This window comes from Hylobates moloch, unplaced genomic scaffold, assembly GCF_009828535.3.
Source record: "Hylobates moloch isolate HMO894 unplaced genomic scaffold, HMol_V3 SCAFFOLD_15, whole genome shotgun sequence".
Taxonomy (NCBI): domain Eukaryota; kingdom Metazoa; phylum Chordata; class Mammalia; order Primates; family Hylobatidae; genus Hylobates; species Hylobates moloch.
Window position 1 is genome coordinate 97,388,130 of NW_026652290.1, and position 18,585 is coordinate 97,406,714.

The window sequence follows — 18,585 nt, forward strand, 5'->3', positions numbered from 1 at the left end:
CCTCCCAAAGTGCTGGGATTATGGGCGTGAGCCACTGCGCCCAGCCCCAGGTTGGTCTTGAACTCGTAAGGCTCAAGTGATCCTCCCACTCTGCCTGCCAAACTGCTGGGATTATAGGCGTGACCTAAGGCACTCGGCATGGAGATAGGAATGCTCTCTCTGTGGCCCAGGCTGGAGTGCAGTGGGAGCTGATCACGGCTCACCACAGCCTCAAACTCCTGGGCTCAGGCGATCCTCCCACATTGGGCTCCTGAGTAGCTCAGACCACAGGCATGTGGCCCGACACCTGGCTAACCAAAAAAATTTTTTTTGGTAGAGATGGGGTCTCACTATGTTGCCCACACTAGTTTCAAACTCCTGGGCACCAGTGATCCTCCTGCCTTGGCCTCTCAAAGTATTTGGATTACAGGCTTGAGCCAATGTGCTTGGCCCCCGCCAAGACAGGACTTTTTTTTTTTCACTCCGGCTCGAATACCCCCCCCCTCGGGCTCCAAATCTGGATTTTGACTAACCACCCCCGAGGACTTTTTTTTCTTTTTGAGACGGAGTCTTTCTCTGTCCCCCAGGCTGGAGTGCAGTGGCGCGATCTCGGCTCACCGCAACCTCCACCTCCTGGGTTCACGCCATTCTCCTGCCTCAGCCTCCCGAGTAGCTGGGACTACAGGCGCCCGCCAACACGCCCGGCTAATTTTTTGTGTTTTTAGTAGAGACGGGGTTTCACCGTGTTAGCCAGGATGGTCTCGATCTCCTGACCTCGTGATCCGCCCGCCTCAGCCTCCCAAAGTGCTGGGATTACAGGCTTGAGCCACCGCGCCCGGCTTGGCCGAGGACTTTTTAAAGAGATTATTAGGTTCATGTGACGTCCTGAGGGTGCGCTCAAATCCAATCTGACTTGTTTCTCTTTAAGAGGCAATTATGGCCGGGCGAGGTGGCTCACATCTGTAATCCCAGCACTTTGGGAGGCCTAGGTGGGTGGATAACCTGAGGTCAGGAATTTGAGATCAGCCTGGCCCCCATGGTGAAATCCTGTCTCTACTAAAAATACAAAAATTAGCCAGGTTGGTTGGTGGGCACCTGTAATCCTAGCTACTTGGGAGGCTGAGGCAGGAGAATCGCTTGAACCTGGAAGGCGGAGGTTGCAGTGAGCCAAGATTGCGCCTCTGCACCCCAGCCTGGGCGAGGGAGCAAGACTCCATCTCAAAAATACATATATATATATATAGGCCGGGCGCGGTGGCTCACGCCTGTAATCCCAGCACTTTGGGAGGCCAAGGTGGGTGGATCACTTGAGGTCAAGAGTTGAGACCAGACTGGCCAATATGGTGAAACCCCGTGTCTACTAAAAATACAAAAATTAGCCGGGCGTGGTGGTGCATGCCTGTAATCCCAGCTACTCGGGAGGCTGGGGCAGAAGAGTCGCTTGAACCCAGGTGGTGGAGGTTGCAGTGAGCCGAGATCGCACCACTGCACTCCAGCCTGGGTGACAGAGTGAGACTCCATCTCAAAAGAAAAAGAAAATAAAGAAATAAATAAATAAGTTAAATAACCCAATTCCTGGTGGGCTGGGAGGAGCAGAGGGTGCTGGGTCTGGTTGTGTCGAGGGGATGGCGCTGGGTGCCTGCAGGGAAGGTCGCTAGGAGGGTCCCCTGCCCTTGCCCTGCCCTCTCCCTGCACCTCTGACCGGGTGGTTGGGTGATGCTATTTTAAGATGCCCCCCCCAACTTCCTTCCTTGTCATGTCAGGAACCCACTTCCTGAGCGGGTCGCACTCTCTCCCCTCTGGGAGGGGTGTATATCCCTCCGCAGTGCCCAACGCCCCTGACCCTGGAAGGAGGCCTCCCCATCCTTTCCCCAAAACAAGCCTGGCTACAGAATCTTTGAGGCCAAGCTCAGAATGACAATACAGGGTCCTTTGTTTAAAAATGTTTAGAAATTTTTTTTTTTTCTAAGACAGAGTTTTTTTTTTGCTCTTGTTGCCCAGTCTGGAATACAATGGCGCTATCTCGGCTCACCACAACCTCTGCCTCCTGGGTTCAAGCGATTCTCCTGCGTCAGCCTCCCAAGTAGCTGGGATTACAGGCATGTGCCACCACGCCCGGCTAATTTTGTATTTTTAGTAGAGATGGGGTTTCTCCATGTTGGTCAGGCTGGTCTCAAACTCCCGACCTCAGGTGATCCGCCTGCCTCGGCCTCCCAAAGTTCTGGGATTACAGGCGTGAGCCACCGAGCCTGGCCTTTTTTTTTTTTTAAGAGACGGAGTCTTGCTCTCTCGCCCAGGCTGGAGTGCAGTGGCACGATTTTAGATTACTGCAACCTCTGCCTCCTGCGTTCAAGCAAATTCTCCTGCCTCAGCTTCCCAAGTAGCTGGGTCTACAGGCATGCGCCACCATGCCCAGCTAATTTTTGTTTTTTCAGTAGAGACGAGGTTTCACCATGTTGGTCAGGCTAGTCTCGAACTCCTGACCTCAGCTGATCCGCCCGCCTAGGCCTCCCAAAGTGATGGGATTACAGGCGTGAGCCACCGCACCCAGCCAATTTTTAGGAATTTTAAGACAGCAACCACAGAGCATTATATCATGCCTAGATTTGTCTGAGTGTGGGCGCCCAGCGGACCCCTGAGGCCTCTGCCTGTGAAGCTGGCGCTAACCAAAGCGCTCGTCTAACTCCCTGGTTTTATGAACATTGATTTATTTGGTTGTGGTAAAATATGCATAATATAAAGCCGACCATCTTAACCATTTTAATTGCACAGTTCAGAGGTGTTAAACTCATTCACACGGTTGTGCAACCATCACCACCATCACCTCCAGAACTTTCTCATCTTTGCAAACTGAAATTCTGCCCGCATGAAACGCTCACTCCCCATTCCCCTCCCCAGCTCCTGGCAGCCCCCATCCTACTTTGTGTCTCTGTGAATCTGAGGACTCGAGGGACCTCCTAGGATTGGGTCACACAAGATGTGTCCTTTTGTGTCCAGCGCCTCCTGCTGAGTGTAACATCCTCAAACTGCATCCGCTTTGTGGCCTGAGTCAGAGCCTCGCTCCTTTTTATGGCTGCCTCATATTCCAGCGTGTGCACAGGCCATGCTGTGTTCACCCAGTCATCTGTCCATAGCCACTGGGACTGCTTCTACCTTGTGGCTGTTGGGAATCAAGGTACTACCGACATAGGCGTGCAGATATCTATCAAAATCCCTGCTTTCCATTATTTTTTTGAGACGGAGTCTCGTTCTGTCGCCCAGGCTAGAGTGCATTGGGACAATCTCGGCTCACTGCAACTTCCACCTCCCGGGTCCAAGCGATTCTCCTGCCTCAGCCTGCTGAGTAGCTGGGTCTACAGGTGCGCACCACCACACTCAGCTACTTTTTGTATTTTTAGTAGAGATGGGGTTTCATGATGTTGACCAGGATGGTCTCGAACTCTTGACCTCGTGATCTGCCCGCCTCGGACTCTCAAAGTGCTGGAAGTACAGGTATGAGCCACCACGCCCAGCCCCATTCTTGTAAGTATATGCTGAAAAGTATAAATATTAATATTTAATCACAAAGCTTATTTAGAAATCTAGTTTTAGCCTGGGAGGCAGAGCTTGCTGTGAGCCCAGCTCGTGCCACTGCACTCCAGTCTGGGTGACAGAGTGAGACTCCGTGTCAAAAAAAAAAAAAAAAAGAAATCTAGTTTTAGGCCAGGTGCTGTGGCTCACGCCTGTCATCTCAGCACTTTGGGAGGCCGAGGCGGGCGGATCACGAGGTCAGGAGATCGAGACCGCGGTGAAACCCCGTCTCTACTAAAAATACAAAAAAATTAACCGGGCGTGGTGGCAGGCTCCTGTAGTCCCAGCTACTCGGAGAGGCTGAGGCAGGAGAATTGTTTGAACCCAGGAGAATCGCTTGAACCCGGGAGGCAGAGGTTGCAGTGAGCCGAGATCGTGCCATTGCACTCCAGCCTGGGCAGCAAGAGCGAAACTTCGCTTCAAAAAACAAAACAAAACAAAATAAAACCCAACAATTGCCAGGCATGGTGGCTCATGCCTGTAATCTTAACACTTTGAAAGGCCGAGGTGGGAGGATTGCTTGAGCCTGAGAGTTTGAGACCAGCCTGGCCAACATGATGAAATCTTACCTCTACAAAAAATACAAAAATTGGCCGGGCGCGGTGGCTCACGCTTGTAATCCCAGCACTTTGGGAGGCCGAGGCGGGCGGATCACGAGGTCAGGAGATCGAGACCACGGTGAAACCCTGTCTCTACTAAAAATACAAAAAATTAGCCGGGCGTGGTGGCGGGCGCCTGTAGTCCCAGCTACTTGGAGAGGCTGAGGGAGGAGAATGGCGTGAACCCGGGAGGCGGAGCTTGCAGTGAGCCGAGATCGCGCCACTGCACTCCAGCCTGGGCGACAGAGCGAGACTCCGTCTCAAAAAAAAAAAAAAAAAAATTAGGTGGGCATGGTGGATGGTGGTGCACGCCTTTGGTCCCAGCTACTCGGGAGGCTGAGGCAGGAGAGTCACTTGAACCTGGGAGGTAGATGCTGCTGTGAGCCAAGATCGAGTCACTGCACTCCAGCCTGGGTAACGGACTGAGACTCTTGTCTCAAAAAAAAAAAAAAAAGAATCTGAGAGTGGTAAGTATTGCGGTGGAAATAAGCCGGGGGACGGGATAGAGGTAATGGGGTAGAGGTGTGTGTATGTGGTTGGGATTTAGCTGGGGTGGTTAACGGGAGCTCTTGGATGTTGTGGCCTTCCTGTGGAGCCAGAGGATGCCGGAGGAGGAAGCCGTGGGGCGATCTGGGGAAGGGCACTCCAGGCAGGAGCCATAGTACCTGCAAAGGCCCTGAGGCAGGAGCACTCCTGGTCAGGCCAGCATGGCTGGGGCAGACCATGAAGGGCAAGAGGGACTAGTGGCTCCCTCCATTTTCAATGTATGATTTTTTTCATTTTTATTTATTTATTTTTTATTTTTTATTTTTTTTGAGACGGAGTCTCGCTCTGTCGCCCAGGCTGGAGTGCAGTGGCGCAATCTCGGCTGACTGCAAGCTCTGCCTCCCAGGTTCACGCCATTCTCCTGCCTCAGCCTCCCAAGTAGCTGGGACTACAGGCGCCCGCCACCGTGCCCGGCTAATTTTTTGTATTTTTAGTAGAGACAGGGTTTTACCATGTTAGCCAGGATGGTCTCCATCTCCTGACCTCGTGATCTGCCCGCCTCAGCCTCCCAAAGTTCTAGGATTACAGGCGTGAGCCACGGCGCCCGGACTTATTTTGTATTATTTTATTATTTTATTTTTTTTTTATTTCTTCGAGACGGAGTCTCGCTCTGTCGCCCAGGCTGGAGTGCAGTGGCACAATCTCGGCTCACTGCAAGCTCCGCCTCCCGGGTTCACGCCATTCTCCTGCCTCAGCCTCTCCAAGTAGCTGGGACTACAGGCGCCCGCCACCACGCCCGGCTAATTTTTTGTATTTTTTAGTAGAGACGGGGTTTCACTGTGGTCTCGATCTCCTGACCTCGTGATCCGCCCGCCTCGGCCTCCCAAAGTGCTGGGATTACAAGCGTGAGCCACCGCGCCCGGCATTATTTTATTTTTTTTTGAAGTCAGAGTCTTTCTCTATCGCCCAGGCTGGAGTGCAGCTGCCCGATCTCGGCTCACTGCAACCTCTGCCTCCCCGGCTCAAGCAATTCTCTTGCCTTGGCCTCCTGAGTAGCTGGGGTTACAGGCTTGAACCACCATGCCCAGCTAATTTTTGTATTTTTAGTAGAAATGGGGTTTCTCCATGTTGACCAGCCTGATCTTGAACTCCTAACCTCAAGTGATCCACTCGGTTCGGCATCTCAAAGTGCTGGGATTACAGGCGTGAGCCTCTGCACCTGGCCTCATTTTCATTTTTATTTTTTTATTTTATTTTTTTTTCAGACCAAGTCTCAGTTTGTCGCCCTGGCTGGAGTGCAGTGGCACAATCTCGACTCACTGCAACGTCTGCCTCCTGGGTTCAAGTGAGTCTCCTCCCTCAGCCTCCAGAGTAGCTGGGATTACAGGCATCTGCCACATGCCCAGATCATTTTTGTATTTTTAGTAGAGATGGGGTTTCCTCAGCCAGGCACGGTGGCTCACGCTGTAATCCCAGCATTTTGGGAGGCGAAGGCGAGTGGATCACGAGGTCAGGAGTTCAAGACCAGCTTGGCCAAGATGGTGAAACCCCATCTCTACTAAGAATACAAAAAATTAGCCGGATATGGTGATAGGCGCCTATAATCCCAGCTACTCGGGAGGCTGAGGCAGAGAATTGCTTGAACCCGGGAGACGGAGGTTGCAGTGAGCCAAGATCGCGCCCCTGCGCTTCAGCCTGGGCGACAGAGAGAGACTCCATTTCAAAAAAGAAACAACAACGAAAAAAAGATGGGGTTTCACCATGTTGGCCAGGCCGGTCTTTAACTCCTGACTTCAAGTGATCCTCCAGCCTCAGCCTCCAAAGTGCTGAGATTACAGGCGTGAGCCACCATGCCCAGCCCTCATTTTTATTTTTTAGAGTCAGCATCTCCCTCTGTCATCCAGGCTGGAGTGCAGTGGTGCAATCACACCTCACTGCAGCCTTGAACTCCTGGCCTCAAGGAATCCTCCCACCTCGGCCTCCCAAAATGCTGGGGTTGCAGACATGAGCCACAGCACCCACTATTTTCTGGGACAATTGAGACAGAGGCTCGATCACAAAGAGTCTCTGGGGAGGAGGAAGGGATGGGTGTCCTTCTGAGACATTTGAGTGTTTACAGCGTGCGTTTACCTTTCACCAGGTGGCCTTGGATTGGTGGGCCACCCTGCGGGCTTACCCTCCTCCCCTTGGATGTTGTCTCCCAGTGTCCCTGTGGGGGCTGTCGTTACAGGTGGAGCTGGGCTTTCTGGTGTGGTCCAGCCCTGGTCCTGCCTAGCTCATGGTGGGAAGGGGCTGCAGGGAAGATGGGAGGGGGGAAGGAGGCTGGGGACAGGCCTCTTCTGGCCCCAGTGCTCAAAGAATTCACAAGAACCTAGGAAGAAGCCTGGGCTTGTTTTGACCTTTGGACTTCAGGAGAACCTCAGCGGAGGCTGGGAGCCTCGAGGGGGACAGCAGAGGCAGGGGGACGCTGAGGCAGCTCTTGACAGCCCCAGGGAGATCCAGGCAGCTGAGCCCTGGGCAGGGGAGTCAGAGGTCCAACAACACCGGAAAATCAGAAAATGAGGCAGGTGCGGTGGTTCACGCTTATAATCCCAGCACTTTGGGAGGCCGAAGCTGGCAGATCAGTTGAGGTCAGGAGTTCAAGACCAGCCTGGCCAACATGGCGAAAACCCATCTCTACTAAAAATAGAAAAATTAGCCGGGTGCAGTGGCGGGTGCCTGTTATCCCAGCTGCTCGGGGAGGCTGAGGCAGAAGAATCGCTTGAATCTGGGAGGTGGAGGTTGCAGTGAGCTATCTCGCCACTGCACTCCAGCCTGGGTGACAGAATAAGACTGTCTCAAAGCAACAACAATAACAACAACAAAAAAAAAAAAAAGGAAAGAAAATGAGGCAGAGAAACCCTGGGCTATCTCTAAGTCTCTAGTCTTTTGAGCTTGAATCCTTCCCTGGCAGCTCTGTCCTGAATTTGAGGAATGAGGCCCTGGGGGCAGGATTGGCCCAAGAGCTTCAGGCTTATCTCAGTACAGTGGAGCTAAGATGAGAGTCCCTGGGACGCAGCGGGGGCTGCGGTTGCCTGCAGGCTGGAGGAGCATTTTGAGCTGGAAAAGGCAGGAAAGCTGGGGGAAAGGCACATGCAAGAGAAGGCCTGAAAGGCTTCCCACCAATTCACACTCACACTTCCAGGCTGGGCCCCTTCTGTGTCTGCAGCCCTTTCTGCCCCTGTCCCTGTCACCTCCTTAGAAGGCCTGCCCTGGCCACGCTCTGAGATTCTCCAGTAACCTTCTTCCATTTTCTTTCCTTTACTTTTTTTTTTTTTTTAGTCTCGCTCTGTCGCCCAGGCTGGTGAGACGGAGTCTCGCTCTGTCGCCCAGGCTGGAGTGCAGTGGCGCGATCTCGGCTCGCTGCAAGCTCCGCTTCCTGGGTTCACATCATTCTCCTGCTTCAGCCTCCTGAGCAGCTGGGATTATAGGCACCCACCACCACACCCAGCTAATTTTTGTATTTTTAGTAGAGATGGGGTTTCACCGTGTTAGCCAGGATGATCTCGATCTCCTGACCTTGTGATCCGCCTGCCTTGGCCTCCCAAAGTGCTGGGATTATAGGCGTGCGCCACTGCGCCCCACCCATAATGAAATTTTTTTAAGAGACAGGATCTTGCTCTCTCGCCCAGGCTGGAACGCAGTGGAGTGACCATAGTTTGTTTTATTTATTTATTTATTTATTTATTTATTTATTTTTTTGAGACAGAGTCTTCTTGCTCTGTCACCTGGGCTGGAGTGCAGTGGCGCGATCTTGGCTCACTGCAAACTTCGCCTCCCGGGTTCAAGAGATTCTCCTGCCTCAGCCTCCAGAGTAGCTGGGACTACAGGTGCGTGCCACCATGCCCGGCTAATATTTGTATTTCTAGTAGAGACAGGGTTTCCCCACGTTGGTCAGGCTTGGTCTGAAACTCCTGACTTCAGGTGATCCACCTGCTTCAGCCTCCCAAAGTGCTGGGATTACAAGCGTGAGTCACCGTGCCCGGCCTAATGTAATATTTTAAAAACTAATACAAAAGAATTTCTGATGAGCAATATATAAAGACTTTAAATAAGCTAGGCATGGTAGCTTGTGCCTACAGTCCTAGCTACTCAGGAGGCTGAAGTGGGAGGTTCGCTTGATCCTGGGAGGTCGAGGCTGCAGTGAGCTAGGATGGCACCAGCCTGGGTGACAGAGTAGACTCCATGTTGAAAAAAAGAGGCCGGGCACAGTGGCTCATGCCTGTAATCCCAGCACTTTGGGAGGCTGAGGCAGGAGGATCCTGGGGTCAGGAGTTCGAGGCCAGACTGGCCATCATGGGGAAACCCCGTCTCTACTGAAAATACAAAAATTAGCTGGGCATGGTGGTGGGCGCCAGCTACTCGGGAGGCTGAGGCAGGAGAATTGCTTGAACCCAGGAGGCAGAGGTTGCAGTGAGCTGAGATCGTGCCATTGTACTCCAGCCTGGGCGACAGAGCGAGACTCCATCTCATAAAGAAAAATATTTTAAAACATTTCTAAATGTTGATGTCTGAGTTTTTTTGGCATCCCTGTAGTTTTTGTTTTCCACGCGAGAACTTTACTGGCCTCAACCTATTCCGGCTCCCCAAGTGAATGAAACCTACGTTTGCCCCGCCCACAGACCAGCAGACCACGCCCCTCGACATATCAGCCCCGCCCCCGACGGCAGGCCCCGCCCCCAGGACGCTAGTCGCGCCGTCTCTCTGTGCCTGCAGACCCCCGCGCGCTCTCGCGTCACTTCCGGGGCGGTAGCGAGAACGAGGCTCACTTCCGCCCGCGGGGGAGCTGCGGCGGTGGCGGTGCAGGAGGCCGGGCCGGGGCGCGGAGGGACAGACGGACGCACGGGCGGGCGGCCGGGAGCCATGGAGCGCGGCCCTGGGGCCCGGGGGCGCGGGCCGGGGTGGTGAGTGCCGGGCAGGGGCGGGGGCGGGCGCGGCCGCGCGGGGTGGCCTCGGTCCCGGCCGCGGCCGTTTGGGGACCCGGGCCGGGCCTCGAGGGCCTGGCAGCCCGGTTGGACGTCCCGGAGACCCCTGCAGTCCCAGGGCTGCCGCGGGTCCTGCCCGAGGAGCCCAGAGCAGGGGCGCGGACCGCGGGTGAACGTCTGTGATTGGGAAAGCCCTGTCCCCATCCATTCAGCCCTCCGGCGTGGGTTGCGCTCCCACCCTCCTGCGGACGCGGCCCCTGCCTTCGGGGAGCGCCCGTCCGAGCCGCGGATTCCGCTCTTTTGCCCCGAAACTGCCCCCAGCCCGACAAACTCTTCGTCCTCTGGCCCCCCATGGCAGCTCCCAGGGGCCCTCCCGAGCCCTGCTTCCCAAGCAGCTCCCAGTCGCTGTTTCCCTTGTCAGGCTTCCTCCTGCCGCCCTGGCTCCTGGGCAGGCTTCCCGGCCTCCGCTCGCGTCCGTTCTCCGGGATGCAGCCCTTCTCCTATGTTGTCCGTCGTTTGCTTGGGACTTCTTCGTGGCCCCGCCATTTCTCCCAGGATGAAGTGCAAACTCTCGGGGGCGCGACCTCACCCGTCCCAGGCTCTCTCTTGGGACCCTTCTTCTCACTTCTTGCTCCTAGGGTCTGCTCTAGCCAGGAGCCTGCTATGTCACCTCTGGGGTTTTGCCCCTGCTTGTCCCTCTGTCGCATCCCCTGTCACCTGGCCCGTTTGTCTGCCCTCTGATATGGCCGCGCCTCCCCCCAGGCGGGATTCCCACCCTGACTGGTTGAGTGAGGTGCAGTCGCCGTCTCCCATATGTAGGTCATCTTCCTGTATTTTGGCTGCTCGGTTGCTTGCTGGTCCTCAGAACACCTCTAGCTTGCAGAGGGGTGCCCAGTTAAGTGCGTGGGAACGGGATTGGTGGGATTCAGGGCGTCAAGGGTGTGTGCCCAGTGAGTGAGGCGTCTGGGTTTGCACTCCCCAGTCCACGCCCATTAGTGACACTAGGGAGGTTCCAGGTACCTGTGGCTGGAGAGGAGACTAGACTTGCCCTTTGCTGCCAAAGCTGGCGGAGCTTGGGGATTCTTTTCCTCCTGTGCTTCCTCCTTAATTCTTTGCTGCCTACCACGTGCCCATTCCTTTAGTGAGTGGCAGGTCATGGTCCTGCTCTTATGGAGTTTTTGGTTTGGAGGTGGGGGGGAGATCTGGCCGAACGTGTGAAAAATACAAGCTGTGGAAAGAGCGTGTGAGGGGTCCCGTCCCAGCTTCGAGGACTCTGAGAGCGTTGGCAGTGAGGTGCAAAGGGTGGTTGGGATGGGCAAGGCTGTCTGGTGAGGTTGGGGAAGGGAGTTCCCGGCAGAGGAGCAGAGGCAGGAAGGGGCAATGTGGCTTGTCTTGGGGGAGCCAGGGGTGGCAGGGTGTGAGAAGAGTGAGTCTGGAGAGGTTGGCCTGAGCCGGAATGCGGACCTGGCAGGCTGTGGGGAGGGCTTTGATCTCTATCCAGGGAATAATGGGAGGCCCCCAGGACACCCCAAGAGGGAAATGGCTCCATTGCATTTGTGTCGTGAAAGATTGTTTGGCTGCTGGGGGAGAATGTCCTGGAGCAGCTGATCAGCAAGGAGGGAGGCTGTTGCTATGGCTCTGGTGAAAGGTGATGGAGGCAGGGACCGGGCAGTGGCTGATGGGAGACAGGCAGAGCCACCGGGCTGGTGATAGACTGGCTCAGATCCAGTGGATGGAAGGAGGTATCAAGGATAACATCTTTGTTTTTGGCGTGGTTAGTGGGGCCCTGGCCACCTCAGTGTGTCCCTTCATCTCCGGGGTCTCCAGGGGCCTGCTACTGCCCACTGGGCTCTCAGGACCCAGCTGCATGATGCCACCTAAACGGCAGGGCCCTCCAAGTCCCCAGCACCAGCGGGGCAGCACCGGTAGGACCTGGGCCTCTTTGAGAATATGTTGAAAAGCTGACATCAACCTCGACGCTGTGGATGTGGATGTTGGGCCTGATCATTCTTTGGGGTGGGTCCATCCTGGGCACTGCAGGGTGCTAAGCAGCCTCCACCGAGTCCCCAGTGGTGACACCCAAAACTGTCTCCAGATATTGACAGGTGTCCCCAGGGGGGAGACTCGCCTCCATCTGAGAAGCAGAACCAGCCTGACAGTCCACCTCCCCCCTGAAAAGTGCTTACATGTGCGATTTGCCTCCCGCCTGGGAGTCTGGGGGCACTGGGATGCCATCCTCGCCCCACCCTGGCTTTCAGAGCTCTCTCCTCTCCTCCTCGTGTGCCCATGAGTCCGGCTCACAGGAACGTGGGTCTCACATCAGGTCTCGAGGGAGCAGGTGTGTTTCTGGGCCTGAGGCTGCTCCTTGGTGGTGAGGGTGTCCCCACGAGCCGTGTCTGTGGCGCCTGCAGCCACCTGCATGTCCATCTGTGTCCACATCTGCCTTTGAGCCTCATCTTCCTGGCCCCACGGTTTTCTCATGCTGTGACCCAAAAGCCGAGCATTCCAGGGTGTTCTGCTGCTGAAATTGAGTTGTGAGCGTGTCTCCCTCGTCGCTCCAGTCTGAAGGAGAAGCGTGGTTGGTAGACAGACGTCTCAGACCTTTGTGTTTTCTTCACGTCTGTCTGTTGGCAGCTCCTTACACTATTGTGGTTGCTTTAGCAACTTAGTTCTTGTCGACTTAATGCGCTTCATGACGTTCTGCAGCAAGGAAGAAGGTCCGAGTTTCCACTCTGAATCAGGCACCTTCACTCCCCTCCCCCCTTACTTGACTTCCTGTGGGGTATGTGGTGTCTGCCCTTATAGATGAGAACGCTGAGGCCTCAGGAGGGCAAGTGACTCACCCAAGGACACGGAACCCTAAGTCAGGGGTGGAGAAGGACTCCCTGACCCCAGCCCACCTCCCCTGCCCCTCAGCAGGCCTGGCCCCAGCACAGAGAAGAGCCATTGTCGCTGCTCTTGGGGCCCTAGGAGCCTGGGATGTATCCTGCCTTTGTTTCTAGAGCCTTTGTTTGTTATATTTCCTCCGTCTCCAGACATTGCAGGCCGGTGGGGCCCGGCGCCTGTGCGCGCTCACGTAGTGGGGCCTGTTCGGGTCCCTCGTGGGTTCCTTCAGTCCGAGCTCTGTCCTTGCCTCAGTGGCCCGTCACCCGTAGGGTGGCAGAGATGGGCCGGGGGAGGGAGTGGGCAGCAGTGCGGACTGAGTCCTGGTGCATGGGGTTTCCCTGGTGCTGGAGCCAGGTGTTTCGGGGGGGTGGGCGGGGCTGGGGTCATATCCCCTCATGCCCCGCACGCCATGGCTGTGCTCACGTGGCAAGAGGTGGTGGTCGCCAGCTCAGGGAAGGTGGGGGTTCCTTCCTCCTGTGGAGAGGGGGCTGAATTGGGGTCCCCTGAGCTGTAGGGTGCAGTGCCTGACAGGCCGTGGGGAGGGCCGAGGGGATGGGGACCGACAGGCCCCAGGCCCATGCCGCCTCCCTGGCACGGGTGGATGCCCCGCCTCCCGGGGGTGCCCAGCTGGACTGTGGCACCCCCAAAGGACCCCACACGTCATTGTTCCCCCACAGGGCTTCCCACGGCACGACATGGAGACCTGTGGTTGCAAGGCTCCCTGGGGCTCAGCTTGGACCGCAATGGGGCTGGGCCCTGGCCTCCTAACGGGGCTGCCAGCTGGGGGGGCGCCCTCCCCCCTGCCTGCGACTCGGAGCACCCCTGCCCCTCCCCTGCCGGGCCAGGCCGGGCAGCGTTGTTGGCGGGGGCCCCGGTGGAGGCCCGGCCCGGGCGGCGCCCGCCATGAACGGGCTGTCGCTGAGTGAGCTCTGCTGCCTCTTCTGCTGCCCGCCCTGCCCCGGCCGCATCGCTGCCAAGCTCGCCTTCCTGCCGCCGGAGGCCACCTACTCCCTGGTGCCTGAGCCCGAGCCGGGGCCTGGTGGGGCCGGGGCTGCCCCCTTGGGGACCCTGCGGGCCTCTTCGGGCGCACCCGGGCGCTGGAAGCTGCACCTGACAGAGCGCGCCGACTTCCAGTACAGCCAGCGCGAGCTGGACACCATCGAGGTCTTCCCCACCAAGAGCGCCCGTGGCAACCGCGTCTCCTGCATGTATGTTCGCTGCGTGCCTGGCGCCAGGTGAGCAGCTGTGGCCGCACCTGGGCTGGGTCACTCTGTTCTTGGGGCTCCCGTTTCTGCCTGGGGTGCTCGGTGTGGTTGGTGGCGCCCCCGAGGGCCCGAGCCTGCCGTGAAGGGCCAGCCAGCCAGCAAGGGTGGTGTCCCTGGCCAGACCGGCCTGGTCCCTGTGGCAATTTTCTCTCGCAGACAAGGACACCAGGCTCAGGGAGGCCATCCCCAGCTGGCATGGTTGGGCAGGCCGGGCGACTCAACGACCCAGCGCCTGGTGGTTGCCTGCTGGGCGAGAGGTGGGGCACAGGGGCCACCCTGGCCTGCGGGTACATCCGCCTTCTCGCCAGGTGGGGTTCTGACCAGATCTGAGTCCAGAGGGCGAGCCTTTACCTTCCGGCTGGGCTGGGCGGGGGCCTGGGGGAACTGGAGGAAGCAGTGCATGGCAGGGCCAGCCTGGCCACCTGCTCCTGGCACCACCTGGGGCAGCTCCCATGCTGGGAAGCAGACAGGCCTTGCAGCACAGCCTTGGGGCTTGGGCAGGGTGGTGGGTCAGGAGGGGCTGCGTGAGTATGAGCAGAGATTGGCCGCATTTACTTGTCGGGGGCAGGGGTGGGGTCCAGTTGTCCCCCAACAGTGAGGGCACCATTCTGTGAGGGGAGGGCAGATAGCCCTGCCAGCAGCAGCATGGGCTCCCCTGGGAAGGTCCTGAAAGGTGGGCCTGTGCGCTCCATCCCTGGGGGTCCAGGCTCTTCCAGGAGGAAGGGCAGCGAAGCCTGCAGCGTCTGAGCACACAGTGCGAGTCTGCCCTGAGAGAGGATGTGACCGATGGTCCCAGTGTCCCGCTTCACAGATGGGAATCCTGCGGCTCCCCGGCTGGCCTCTCTGCAGCCCAGGCTGCCTGTCCCCCTGCCAGCTGTCCTGTCCTCTCCCCATGGGGAACCCTCGGAGTTGGAGCCGTGCTGTCGTAGCCTCCCCTCTCCATTCACTGGCTTCGGGCGCCCTTGGGAGAGGAGTAAATGAGGCACTGGGCGTGGCTGGCCACCGGGGTGGGCTGTCAGCACGCATCCTCCAGCCCTGCAGCTGGGCGCTGGGAGCGAGGATGTGAACGGCCCTTCTTGGCCTGTCCCAGGTACACGGTCCTCTTCTCGCACGGCAACGCCGTGGACCTGGGCCAGATGAGCAGCTTCTACATTGGCCTGGGCTCCCGCCTGCACTGCAACATCTTCTCCTACGACTACTCTGGCTACGGTGCCAGCTCGGGCAGGCCTTCCGAGAGGAACCTCTATGCCGACATCGACGCCGCCTGGCAGGCCCTGCGCACCAGGTGAGGGCGACCTTGGGGGCAGCTCAGCCTGGGCACACCCAAGAGGGGACCAGGCCGGGGGGCGGGCTTCCCTGGGAGGAAGGTGGGCGGCCCTGCAGGAGGGGAGCCACAGTGGATGCACAGGGCCAGAGAGCTGGACAGGTGAGCTTGGGTGTGCGGGTGCCGCCTCCACATGGCTGAGGTGTGGCCAGGCGGTCCTCCCACACCCTGGCCTGTGGAGCCAGGCTCCCTGGGAACCCCTGGCCTGAGGATGGGAAGGGGCTGAGCTTGTCACAGGGGCGTGGATGCCACCTGGCGGGAGGGAGTGGGTGGTGTCTGGGGGTCTGTGGACGTGTGGCTGGGAGCCCGTCGGCCGAGGCAGCGCTTGGGGCCAAGTGAGGCGAGGCTGCTGCATCCAGGTCCCCAGGCCTGGCCCATGAGGCCCTGTGGCTGTGGAGCTTGCACCTGCAGGGTCAGGTGCAGACCCCCAGCACACACCCGAGGTCTGGGGCCAGCCTCGATTCCAGATCCAGCGCTCCTAGTCATCCAGGTCCCCAGCCCTGCGCTTGCCTGGGCCCTTCACCGGTGTTTGAGCACCACCCGGGCCAGTGCTGCTTTGGACGAGGAGACCCGGTTGGGCCTCTGGTGGCCTTTCCTGCTCGCCATCCACTGGGGCTGTCTCGTCCTGGCCCTGCCCAGCCCACTGGTCTGACCTGCTTCTGCAAGGACCAGGCACAGCTCTGAGAAGTCAGAGGCCCTGGGGAGGTGGGGTCCTCGTTGCCTTGGTGATATCACAGGCAGTCCCTGCTGTGGGCCTGGGAGCTGGTCCCCTGGCGCCACCCTGGCTCTGGGGGCCTCCTGGCAGTGTGGGGCACTGACACCAACCACCACTTCATGCGACTTCCTTGGCCCCTCCTGTCTCTACTGCGGGCCACTGGCAGAGTCACACCCGCCATGGCCAGCTCTGAGCTCTGTCTGCTTGGCCATCTGTCCTGCTGCCACTTTGTCCTGCAGGAACCTAGGCCCAGAGCTGTGAGGGGGAGGCCAGAGCGTGCCCAGGGTGACACCAGGTGGCAGCTGGGGGCTCCTGCCTATAGCAGGTGACAGGGCTGGGCTGGCTCAGCACACTACTGACCATGGCTGCGAGGGAGCAGGCCAGGGAGGCTGAGGCAGAGCTGGGGCCACAGGCACAAGCCAGGCAGCATCCTTTGGGGCATGGGTGAGTGGTGAGCTGTGGAGTGCTGCCAGGAGGCTGGGATTCCAGGCCAGGGACGGGGACAGCCCTGCTGGTGGAGTCCGAATGCCAGGCAGAGGGGATGCACACCTGCCCATGCTCCTGCCTTGCAAGAGGGCGTCTGCCTGGGATGAGAGCCTGGAGCCACGTGTGGGAGGAGAGTTGTGGGGTCCCGGCATGGGCAGGGTGGCAGGTGGGTCCCACATGGTTGGGACTGGGCAGGAGGAGGCCTCGTAACTGGTGCTGGATCAGCTGGGTCAGGGGCCGCACACCAGTGACCTGGGGGTGGGGGTGGCCCTGGGTGGGAGCTGGTGGTGCTGAGGTGGCCGAGGACTTGTCCACTCCCAAGGGAAGGTGCTGGTGGGAGGGGGTGCCACCTCCGCAGCCACCTTCGATGCTGACCTGGGTTGCACTGACATCTCATTGGGCGTGGGGACTCCGAGAGTCCAAAACTGGGTGGAGACATTTGGGGACACAGCTGCCTGAATTCCTCATGGCCAAGGGGGTGAGCAAGGGCTGCAGGGAGGAAGAGTGTCCACTGTCCTGGCCAGTGCACCAGGAATGGCTTTCTAACCCTGGCAGGAAGGCGTGAAGCATTCAGGATGTGGGGGGCACACAGTTCCCTGTGTGCACCTAGGGGTGACCAGGAGGAGGAGAGGCGCCAGGGCCTCCTTCCCCTACCTACGCCCCAGGGGCACTCCGTAGGCGGGATCCCTGCGGATCCTAGCTAGGAAACGCCAGTGAACGGCAGCGCCAGGGAACGGGGCGGGGCCTCTGGCTTCGCCCACCGCCGCGGTGTTGGGGGGCTGGGGTTGGCTCTCGGGACCGGTCTGGAGCCTGGGCCTGACCCACTGACTTGGCTGAGTGGGGAGACTGGAGGGTCGCATCCGGAGCTGGGCCCTGGGACGCCCGCCGGCGGGAAGGGTGCGCGCGCGTCGGAGGCCGCGGCTGACCCTGCTCCGGCGCCGCCAGGTACGGCATCAGCCCGGACAGCATCATCCTGTACGGGCAGAGCATCGGCACGGTGCCCACCGTGGACCTGGCCTCGCGCTACGAGTGTGCCGCAGTGGTGCTGCACTCGCCGCTCACCTCGGGCATGCGCGTCGCCTTCCCCGACACCAAGAAGACCTACTGCTTCGACGCCTTCCCCAAGTGAGCGGCCGGGGTGGGGGCGGGGGCGGGGCGGGGCCGGGCGGGGCGCGAGGTCTCACCCGCTTCACACCCATCCCGCAGCATCGAGAAGGTGTCCAAGATCACGTCGCCCGTGCTCATCATCCACGGCACGGAGGACGAGGTGATCGACTTCTCGCACGGGCTGGCGCTGTACGAGCGCTGCCCCAAGGCGGTGGAGCCGCTGTGGGTGGAGGGCGCCGGGCACAACGACATCGAGCTCTACAGTCAGTACTTGGAGCGCCTGCGTCGCTTCATCTCCCAGGAGCTGCCCAGCCAGCGCGCCTAGCGGCGGCCCCAACCAGCCGGACTTCAGCAATAAGGCGGCCCCCGGACCTCACCCCGCGCCGGCCCCCCAGGGGCTGCATGTGGACCCCCGGGCGGCCCAGGGGACCCTGCCCCGACCCAGGGGCTGTGGACCATGTACAGGCAACAGAGCTACGCACTCCTTTCCTTTTGGAAGCAAGAAGGAAATACGTGAAAACGGAAATTAAAGATTTAAAATTTTAGGGCTGCTTTCCTTCCTTTCATGGCTCTCTCTGCTCACTCTCTCCAGGGCTCAGCAAGCTCGAAAGTGGGCCGGGGTTCCCAGGTTTCATCCCTGAGTTCCTAGGAGAGATCGGCACGGACCCCCTTATGGGTTTTACTCCCTGCGGAAGCGGGGTGGGTCTCCATCTAGTCCAGGGAGCCCTTAGGGAGCTGGTTGCCTGGGTGATGATGGGTGGGGGCAGCATTTGAGTCCAGGACCCCTGCCTGCCTCCTGCGGAGGCTGGTGAGCCCTGCCGGGTGGGCGCGATGAGGACGCCAGGCGTGGGGCCCTGCTGCCATCGTGGGACTGCCCCCTCGACAGCTTCCCGTCAGTCCTACTGCAGAGGGGCCAGGACAGCGCACTCTGGGTCCTGAGGTGCCGCGCTTGACGACCCCAGAGCTCGGGCAGGCCGCTTCCTTTGTAGATGGCGAAGCTGGGGTCCAGCAGAGGGCGGTGGCAGGTGCTTGGGCCCTGAGGCTCTCCCCTGGAAGAGGGAGCCGACCCTGGAGCTGGGATCACGAGAAGAGTTCCTACGATTTCTAGGGCAGAAGCCTCAGGACCGGGAGGACTCGGGAACCGGTGGCCTGTTGTCCACCTTAGGGTTGGGCAGGGTTCAGCCCCTGTCGCGCGACCAGGCGG

At 59.0% G+C, this 18,585-nt stretch overlaps 2 protein-coding genes across 2 annotated transcripts in view; one reads left to right on the plus strand and one right to left on the minus strand.

Annotated features, from left to right (window-relative positions):
* ADAT3 (adenosine deaminase tRNA specific 3) overlaps positions 1–18,585 on the minus strand; it is a 147,278-nt gene that overhangs the window by 20,147 nt on the left and 108,546 nt on the right. The gene's annotated exons all lie outside the window — the stretch shown is intronic.
* ABHD17A (abhydrolase domain containing 17A, depalmitoylase) lies at positions 9,432–17,926 on the plus strand. Its single transcript, XM_032176775.2, has 5 exons — positions 9,432–9,577; positions 13,162–13,719; positions 14,840–15,034; positions 17,220–17,399; positions 17,481–17,926. Exons 2-5 carry the CDS (start codon positions 13,388–13,390, stop codon positions 17,704–17,706), a joined length of 933 nt encoding a protein of 310 aa, XP_032032666.1. The 5' UTR covers positions 9,432–9,577; positions 13,162–13,387; the 3' UTR covers positions 17,707–17,926.

Excerpts from the sequence above, each read along its gene's own strand:
- ABHD17A (XM_032176775.2), top strand. The coding sequence starts at position 13,388 with ATGAACGGGCTGTCGCTGAGTGAGCTCTGCTGCCTCTTCTGCTGCCCG. Across the intron at positions 13,720-14,839 it reads CGCTGCGTGCCTGGCGCCAG|GTACACGGTCCTCTTCTCGC; the intron begins GTGAGCAGCTGT and ends GGCCTGTCCCAG. Across the intron at positions 17,400-17,480 it reads TGCTTCGACGCCTTCCCCAA|CATCGAGAAGGTGTCCAAGA; the intron begins GTGAGCGGCCGG and ends CCCATCCCGCAG.